This window comes from Saccostrea cucullata, unplaced genomic scaffold, assembly GCF_032062105.1.
Source record: "Saccostrea cucullata isolate Sc308-1 unplaced genomic scaffold, CSIRO_AGI_Scuc_v1 ctg3644, whole genome shotgun sequence".
NCBI lineage: Eukaryota > Metazoa > Mollusca > Bivalvia > Ostreida > Ostreidae > Saccostrea > Saccostrea cuccullata.
The window spans coordinates 33,242-43,710 of NW_026936900.1; the positions used below are offsets into that span (position 1 = coordinate 33,242).

General features: G+C 32.7%; 1 protein-coding gene across 1 annotated transcript; it reads left to right on the plus strand.

Annotated features, from left to right (window-relative positions):
* Window positions 1–3,615: 3,615 nt before the first annotated feature.
* On the plus strand, window positions 3,616–6,630 carry LOC134246832 (uncharacterized). Its single transcript, XM_062729178.1, has 2 exons — window positions 3,616–3,724; window positions 3,902–6,630. Exon 2 carries the CDS (start codon window positions 3,914–3,916, stop codon window positions 6,227–6,229), a length of 2,316 nt encoding a protein of 771 aa, XP_062585162.1. The 5' UTR covers window positions 3,616–3,724; window positions 3,902–3,913; the 3' UTR covers window positions 6,230–6,630.
* The last annotated feature ends 3,839 nt before the right edge of the window (window positions 6,631–10,469 follow it).

Sequence of the window (10,469 nt, forward strand, 5' to 3'; positions counted from 1 at the left end):
GGTCGTGTTTGCTCTGCTCCTGTTTTGTAATGTTTAAAAAACTTTGTTTTTGAATACTGCATGTTCGTTATCTCCATATAATTCAATTCCTTCTGAACTATATTATATGACTTTCTTCTTGTGTATTTTTTAAGAGAAAACGTGTATAAAATTGTTTTATTTGCTAATTAAATTCTGCAAATTTAAAGTTTAAAATTGTTCAAACATGCATATTGTGACTATTTAGAGAATTTCAAAACAGTCTGAATTTTTTTAATGATTTTATAAATTCTCTGCTTGTAAACATTTTTAAAACGGATAAAATCGTCAATAACAAAGAATGGAGGCGTACATGGCGAGGACGATCCCCGCTCTGAGAAAAGACATTTCTCAAATCATAAAGTTCATAAAAGCTATATTTTTTCAGAATTATATAGTTTATATCATCTTTTACACATTTAATTCTGTATTTTAAAATTTTATTAATAATTTATATTTCACACATGTTCTTAAGATATGTGAAAACAAAACAGAAAAGGATTCACGTATGATTCGAACTCTCTCCGTAGCGCAGGGTTTGTCGCAAGAACGACGGAGTTTACCACAACGCTACAAAGTACAATAATGTATATATGCGTTATGGATGTCTGTTATTGTGATTTAAATGAAAGAGTTTGCTGAAGCGTACATTCTTACAGCAATGATTGATTTTCATATAAAATGGGTTCAGACTCCATTTTTTGGACAAATGGAATAGATTTCACATTAATTTTACGTTTCCATCATTTAAGCGTTAACAAAGAATGGAGATTTGACCCATTCATGTTCGAAATTCGTTCAGTAAAATAAAATGATAAAGCGCAGTCTTCTACTTATGACTTTTTCTTTGCTCTTCATTTATTTCTTTGTGATTGGTTCTTATATCACAAAAATTATATTTTTTTTCCCTACGCGTGCCCGTGTTATGAATATTTTCAATCAACAGAATTTGTCTCTACTATATAATACTTATGTATGCTAAGCTTCCATATATTTTGTGGACATATTCATCAGACATCGTATAAGTTATCTTACATTGAATTTTGAAATCTACTGTTGTAAACAATATATTAGAAAATAAATACTGTAAAACGAGAATATTTGGTGCACTACTAATTTTAGCGCCTTTGGCGCAAGAGCCCATGAACGCTAAAATTTATTGTGCGCTAACAGATTTCTAAATATTTTGTGTATGTGAGTTCAAAGCTTTTCATAAGTATATGTAAACCGGAACGCGCGTTTACGTAATGTAGAAGGGTCTTTGGATTTTATATTTAACACTTGCACTGCACAGGGTAGGATCGATCGAGAAAGTTCTGTCAAATTATACTTTAATTAAACTATTGTTACCCAGATAGTTGTTATCAGGGGGTCGTAACATAAAGGCTACTTAAGTCTAAGACCGTGCTTAAGTAGGACTTAAGTACAGTCTAAAACGTAAGACCGTAACTAGAAGCGTGCTAAGATTTGGTAATCTTAGCAGAACTTAGGCGGCCGGTAGAGGTGACTTAAGTATATCTTAACTTTCATGTACATATATTTAGAATTATTTAATGTTGACTATCGATGTTAAAATATTCCTCTGTTCATATTATGCATTAAAGAAAATAATTATCTCTATTTGACGCTGATTTAAGAATTTTACTTATTCGTTGGGGGGGGGGGGGGGGGGTTGATCACTGATTCCAATATCACTCCCAACAGAGCATACATGTAAATACAAAATTTAATTTTAGGGATACGTCTGAAATTAGTGGGACCTCGGTTATAGAAGTAAATTGAACACAGTAATAAACCATGGATCTGTATGTTCGTTTTGAAAAAATGAGTTGAAATGATTTGTTAAAAACAGAAAAGAAAGAGGATGATGACAGTAATAATAATATTATATAAAAAAAAAAGTATCTGTAGAACGCGACAAGTGCGGATTTAGACAGGGCTCACTACAGTTCGAGAGAGAGAGAGAGAATTGCTGATAAGTGGAGACATACGGAAAAATATCCCGATTTTTTTTTTTTGTATCCTTGATTAAATTGCAAATGAGTATATCATAAAACTTCTGCAGTTTTTGCTTCTGACATACATGGCCTGAAACATAGCGGGGATTCAACATGTATTGAACTCTTCAGAGTTTCAAATTTAAGTAGATAGACGGTCGATTATCTTTTATTGTCTGCGATAATAACAGGGTAAGTGAACATTTGTCAAAACAAAAGAGTTACAAAAGGAAAACTGAAAACATCTCAGGTGATAAAATAATTGCCGTAAATTTACAATGAACCACAACTCGCCACTTTCTGACCGTGCGGTATTTGCTTCCAAACATTCCGATTAATTCATAACATAATTATAAATTTTAATACGAAATCTAATCTAACATAACTTAAACCAATAGGCAAGGACGTCAACTTCAATATGTAATGAATTAAAACCCTAACCGAATCACTTTTAGCAAAAATATCTATATAAAATCAAAAAACATAGGTTGGCTCATATGAAATATTTTAAACATAAGTTTGACTTAGCTAAGACCTAGCTTAGTTCGCTTTATGTTACGGTTTAAGACATACTTAAGTAGTACTTAGACAGGTCCTAAGATTGTGCCTAAAACGTACTTACGACCCTACTTAAGTCAAAAACTTAGCAAGCTTTATGTTACGAGCCCCTGATTCTTATCATTAGCACCTTCAAAGTTTGGCTTCTCAATCATCTATCGCCTCGAGGTAAACATTACAATGAAGCATGCATGGTGATTGATCTTGCAGACAGTACCGTTTATCCAAGTAACTTTCTTTCGAAGCATGGATTGTTTTAATATAAATAAACTGCGTTAATACACCATTTCTTTTATTTTAAATAAAAATAAAATAAATACTGTGTAACGTCCGTGTCATTGCGACACCACGGTAAAGTTGACGAATGTTTACTCATATAGTGATATCGTGTTTCCGTGCTTGACTAACCAAAAAGTCAAATACGGGTATGGATTAAAAACAAAACAAAATATCACATTTGTATATTTTTATAAGCGCTAAAATTTATTTGCGCCAATTGCATTACCACTTGCGTTTGCGCTAAAATACGTATGCGCAAAATTTTCTCGTTTAACAGTAGATAAATTGATGAGTAACGTTCTCCGAATTTCTTTTTTTTTTTTTTTGTATTCTCAGAAAAGTCCAATGATTTGGGAGTACCATAAGCAAAGTAATTTTTTTTATTTTACAAAAATAATCAAGTTTCAGACTACATTCTGCGAAGATTACATATAAATATAAAAATGAACCAAATCGAAGGATTTTAAGATAACCTTCGAGTAGACTACATTAGAAGCTGTTCAAAAAGCATTAACAAAACGAAAAAAAATCAGAGCTTCCTCACAAGGTAAATATTTAAAATACATAAAAACAACCCCGAAATGCGCATGTTAAAAACATGCATCATTTATATATAATTATGGTTTTTTACTTTCATTTTCACAGTTTAATGCTTTACCTTTTTACATACTACATGATGATGAATCATTTTCTAGATCTTATAAAGTGCATCATACGATGTGAAAAAACAAATCACGTATTTTCCACAACCACAATGTGTATGCACATTTACTAGAAACGGAAGAAGGAAGTATATATATATCGAATGTTATACAATCAAACTATATAAAAATTTCATATTTTCTTGAGCACTCTGCTAGGAAAGGACGGTTGTAAGTGAAATTTAATTATGGAAAAATTATTATTTATATTTATATATAAATCTGTTATTTAACTTATTCATTTCTATTTTTTATTTATGTAGGTTTTTTTATTTTATTTTTTATTTATTTCTTTGCATTTGATATTCAGCTCATTATTTATTTGATTTAATTTATTGATTTCCACAGATTCTATTTAGAATGCCTGGTGAACAACTGACGTGCATTTTACAGATTGCACACTCCAAATTCGGAGGGATTTCCCTCCAACGGGAGACACTATCGCGTGCTTTTTCTGCCATTGGCTTAACTAAAACACTTCGCTTCACAAAAAAGGAATTCTCAAAGGAACTACGTGACACTGTCACTTTTCCAGAGCTGAAACAATTTATTCTGTCAAAGCGAGATGAAAAGAGCACTGAGTTAGAGATACAAGACAGAATAGAACTGGCATGCTGGAAGCTTAGTAAAAGTGACTTCCCTAGACGGCCATTTAGCGAATCTGACTTATTCAAATTGTGGCAGATCTTCAATAGGCTGGCAGATGAAGATTCCTATCCACCTGTGATATCGCAGCAAGATTCATGCTGGGTCTTTGAAAAATTTGTGACTGGTGCCAACAAGGATAGGGAAATATCGATTGAAAAAAGAGATTTAACATTTCACAATTTTCTTTCATGTCTAGAAAATATAGGTGATCCGGAGGCAGTTTCTAAGGCGACGAAGGATATCTATGAATGGTTGGTAAGAGAGGTCGTTAAAGGGGGGTGGATGTATGTGAGGAATACGAGAAGATTCAACTGGTCATCCTGGACGAGAAAATGGGTTACTTTGACTCCTGGTAAAATACAGTTCTCTGGAAAGAAGATAACGGACCATTCCATTGATAAAATTAAAGAGAGGTTCTACGTTTCAGACCAAACGGTTTTTGAAAAATGCGAAACTTCGATTAAAGGCATGAAACATGTTATCCATGTATCACAGGCTCCCATATTCGAGTGTTATTTTGCTGCTACTGATGACAACGAAGTGGAACAATGGTTGGCCGCAATGAAAGAATCCTTGAAATATTGCACCGTAGACATAAGCCCAGTTCGGTTAATTCTGAAGAAAACGAGCTCAAAGGATTCGGAAGATTCACTAAATCAACGTGCCAAAACGCGCGAGAAGTCTTTCGTTCGGTCCAAGACACGAAAAATTGAAAGAAAAAAAGAAAAACAAAAGGGGAAAATGAATCCAAATGTTAAGAAATCTTTATATCAACTGCAATCAAAAGACAACGAGGCCAACACTAAAGATAAAATAAAAGCTGTGTTTTTAGAACTGGATCATGACGGCAATGGGTATTTGGACGAAAAGGAATTTTCAGAGGCACTGAAACAATTTGGTTTGGAGATGACAGAGACAGAGGTACGTCAAATATTCAAAGCCATAGATGTAGATGATAATGGAAAAATTGTCTTTCAAGAATTCTATGACTACTTCATAGAAAAAATTTTGAGCGAGGAGAGTTCAGCTCTGGCAAAAGCGTTCACTGAAGCTGATAATAACAAAAATGGAACTGTAAATTTCAGAGAGTTTTCCGAATTTGTGAGAAATAGGCATAATTCCGTAGGCCTCGACAAGGTTTTGTCAGTGTTTGACAAATTATGCTCAGACGATTGTAAAGACGAACTGTCATTTCAAGATTTTCAGTGCATGTCCTTTCTCGATGAGCTTGGCATTCTTCAAGATGCATCAGAAAATTTTGAAGCCCAGTTAAAATCCCACTTTGATGCAAGCAATACTAACGCTCTGCAAGAAAAAATCAGAAAACGTTGGGAAAAATTTGCATCCTTCAGACGTAAGGGAGATAATGGTGGTTTGGTAATGACCGGTGGGAGTGGAATCGTCGACGATATTGTACCAGGAGAATACAACCTCACTGACCTTGCTAACTTCGTCGACTTACCACAACTACTGCCGAAAATGACCATCATACAAAGAGTGACCTGGGAGTCAAGTAGTATTCCAAACACATCGGGGAACCTCTTATTCCCATCAGACTTCACCGGTAACATAGAAGTTGAAATCGCCACAACAGAGCTTTTAGGGTACTACGGATGTACATTTGCCGACGGTAGAAAAGAGAAAGTGTCGCTTCCATACCGTCATGCTATACAAGACTTCACTTACAAAGACGGGTATCTCTCTGATTATGTAGAAAAGAAAAATGGAGGAGCAGGATTGGAGAAACATGGCTTCTTGCATGTTGATTGTCCTCTAGACGATGATTCTGGCTATTTTATTCTAGGGAAACTAACTGAAGACGAACTGCGAGTCACGGCTTTTAAGATTCCAAAGAGGCACACCCTGTTCGTCCCCGGGAACTGTATTCATTCTAATGATTACCTGAAGGGGACATGGCGAACTATGTTGTCTGATGAAACCAATATTGACCATGTTCATCTGCTCAGAAAATCGGATAATGATGAGAAACCTACCTGGGAACCATTCACATTTACGTTTGAAGCATAATATTTTTTGGGTTGCAGTTGTTAGAGAAAGGTAGACAATGCAAAGTAAATGAGAAGTTTCTCTAAGAAAGACTTTGAATTAGTGCTAGGACAGAAAAATATGCATTCTGTATAATGCGAAATCATTTGAACATAGTGTCCGAAAAAGTGTCAGATTGCAAAAGTGAAAAGCAAGGATACTGTGAAGTGGGATTTTTTTAAAACTCGAAATTCGTTTGGTTGAAACAGATAACACAGGTGTAGACAGCTGTTTTATTTTATTTTTGTCATTGCTTTGTTCTATTTATTCTTTTCCAAAATTTTATTTTATTGCATTATCTTTATTTAGCTCGACCATAATAAAAAAATATTTCTACTTGTATAATTTACAAGAAGCTGTAGATTTTACTGTATATCTAATCCAATTGTTTAAATTATTTTCAAGGTTTAAAAATATTTCACTTGAGAATGCTTGCATGGTTTTTTTGTTTTTTGTATTTGTTTTATTTTTAACTGCAACTGCCTTTATATGTAGTCGATTTGTTTGTTTGTTTGGTTTATTTTTTTTTTAGTTATATATGTTATGTACCTTCCTATTTTTAGCTTTGAATTAAAAATTGAGAAATTGTTTATTATATTTGTAAATGGTTTTAGTGGGTGCAAAAATATGTAAAACTGTGTCATCTAAATATCAGAATAAATCAATTCGTCTATAGTATATGTATACATTCGGAAGCATTATGTTTAAATGTTCTTCAAAAAATAGATTTCCTCTTATAGAAGCAAATTAAAATTTAAAAATGCCTTTTTACAGCCTCATCTGAATACATATTGAAAGACATTCAGAAATTCCAAGTAACGTGTACTAAATAGAAGAAGGGCAGAATAATAAAATGTCTAGAAGAGATAAACGAAAAGTACGTTTTATGAGTGCCTTTTATGTAGGTTAACACACATACAATTTAAAGTTAACAATCAAATGCTTGTTAAAAGAAACATGAACTGCATTGTATCACAAACTAGGGCATAGTTACAAAATATTCTGCATTTATTACATTTTTACCCGTGAAATACTGTAATTTATTTATTGAATAAAAATGATATCCTGTCACACTGTGAAATGATATCAAAATGATATCCTGTCAAAGTGTGATGAATATCAGAAGTGCGGGAAAACTCTCGATTTCCCTTTCCATAACGAAGATTGCTGTAAAAAAAATCTTCCTTGACCTAGTATAAGATAGATGAAAATAAATAAACCACTCTGACAGCGAATAAAATGGTTAAAATAACCAAAAATATGTTGCTAAATCCATGTTTACAGTGTTTTCACCTCATATAGCTATGACGTCTCAACCGCTCAACTATGACGTCACGAGCCTATGACTGTATTTACAGAAAGACAGAGTCAAAGGAAAAATCAAAGAATTTTATTTTAAAAATGTAATAAACAGAAAATTCAATGTTTTGTAGTTGCATATGGAATTTATTTCACTCGTGAGACAGGATTTTTGATATTTTCACTCGTGCTTCGCACTCGTGAAAATATCAAAAATCCTGTCCCACTCGTGAAATAAATTCCATATGCAACTACAAAACATTGAATATCCTCTATTTATTAAACCTCAGAGTACGTCTGTACTGTTATTTGATAAACATAGAGCTCTTCACTGTCCTTAAGCATAAATATAGCAATATTTGTTTACAAATGTATATTAACTTAAAATCAAGAATTCAAAACACATTAAGTGCCACAAAACATGGAAAATCATTAAGAATTTTACTTCCTTTAAAATTTAACTTTACTTTTTTATCAGCTCTAAAACACCCCGCTTTCTGAATTTTAAATTTTAAATGTCCATTAGAGATTTTATAAGCATTTTTTTATTTCATCATCTTAACCATTTTTTCCTGATGTTCAGTTTTTTTTAGTCATAATTGCTTTTCCTTGTACCCTAGTATGAAGTAAAGGGGTTTCCTTGTATTTTTTCTTTAAAAATCCGGAGAGATAAGTTATCATTAAAATCGAAATGGAGCTTGATCACGACTTGTATGTAGCACTGTGTTATCGACGGGAATCTGTGTTGCGAGGATGGGTTGATTTTAAGATAGAAAAATTCGGGTTTTGTCAATTACTTCAATTCTAAGAAGATATTTTTGTTAACTTTTACGCTGTAAACAACCCAGTCAAAAAGTGTTTTATATACTTTGTATAGGTTTTTGTTATTACAAATGCATGAGAGAGGGAGTGAGATCGATTAAGAGGCCATTGTGTTAAGTATGATTTGTCTCGCGTTATAAAAAATTATCTTGTGATTAAATCCACAGATAGCTAATTTAAAAGTAGATTGGATTTTAACCTCTCCCCTCTTGAAACTACAAGGATTTCCCGTACATGTGCATATCAACTTAATATTTCTTACTTATTAGGAGAATACTTAAAATATCTTTACCTCGAAACTTCGTAAGTTAAGATTACATTAACACATATTATATAGCTGCTTGAGATAAATTAACCTGAATCTGCTGGGAAATCCATATTTCCCATAAGTTCACAAAAGTGCAGAGAGAAAGATTTTTATGTTTTACCTATATATAGTTAAATGTATCTCATACATATCAAGTTCTTTATTTTGAAAGAGGTGCATTATCTTAAACCAAACAAAATACTTTATTTGGAGAAAAAAATTGTATTTGTTGATGGGTTCGGTAAGCACAGGGGCGTGTGTTCTGAATTTTAATGCTGTGAAAATTAACACATCAATTTAAGCAATAGAATATGGGGGTAAAACTTAAAGTCCAAGGAAAGAAAAAAAATCGAAAATATTTAAATTTATTCTCATGGTTATCATAACTGTACCGTTTTGTACAATTTTTTTTGCAATTTTATACTAATATACCAATCGTGTATCTGCATTTATCGTTTTTGCGTTTATCCTGTTATGCGGTTTTTACTGCTTTAGTGTTCACTTTTATCATGAGTTTACAAGATTAGATGTACCATTATTCTGAAATCTGTATCATCATATTTTTGCGAATCTTTAATCATATCGTATATATCATGTCAAGAATAAAACTGCGGGCACGTTATGTCCATATATGATACTGCGCATACCGGGTATTATGATACTAGATTAAAATTCAATTATTTGTCAGCAATGTGCATTTAATGCCTACTGCAGTAGCAGTGAATTGCAGTCCCAGTCAACACAAGCTTATTTGCCACAAGTGAACAATTGGCTGTGTGAAATTGAGAACAAAAAGTTATTTCAGATGATGGTCTTAAGACTTTAGTAAACCTAACTCTGAAATAACCCATTCCTTTATTTAAAGTGATGACCAAACTTCCAGGTATAAGTGAACCACAAAGACTTCGAAATAAACGCGGTATAAGCTAAATTCAGTAACTTAAAGAATTGCATGTAAGTAATCCAAGGATTTGTTTTGGGTTTCTTAATAGATAGCAAAGAACTGGTTATAAGCAAACTTAGACCAAGAAATATCAAACTCCGAGCACAGAGCAGCAAACGAGGGCAAACTGATGTCATTGAATTACAAAAATGGTAAACCTGTACTATGATTCCATTATTAACCTAAAAGCAAGATAAAGGACAAATTATTGTTTGACAGAGTTTGTCAGAGTACCTAGAGTTGTTGCAGCAGGTATCCTTGTAACAATTGACATAACTTAGTACATGTGTTCTTGTCAGCTACGCCTGAATACACAAGACATTTAGAAACCCCAAGTAACGTGTACTAAATGAAGAAACAAGAAACAACTGAAAGCTATGACAAACTTTTTTGGAATACTCAGCAAAGCAGATAGATAGAATAATATAGAAATGTCTAGAAGTGGTAGAATTGCGTTCAATGATTCTCTCATGCAGGCTATCTTGTTGACAGACATACTAACAAATTCTTGTTTAAAGACACATGTTCTCAATTGTATCACACACCAGGGCATGAAAACAAAATGTTCTCTGCATTGTATTTCGTATCAAGTTAATTGAACAATATTTTAAGGTAGCTCTTCACTGTTCTAAACACAAATATGACAATATTTCGTTACAAATGTTTGTTTACATTTCTTGATTAATTTTTTTAATCGTTTAAACCACTTTACAAGCTACAAACTATATTTTAAAAATCATTAAGACTTTAACTTCCTTCAAATGTATCGTTTCTTAAAGCCGCTTGGTCTGATTCTAATCGCTAAAAATATACATTCGTTTTTCTTCTCGAAAAATAATTGTCCATAAATT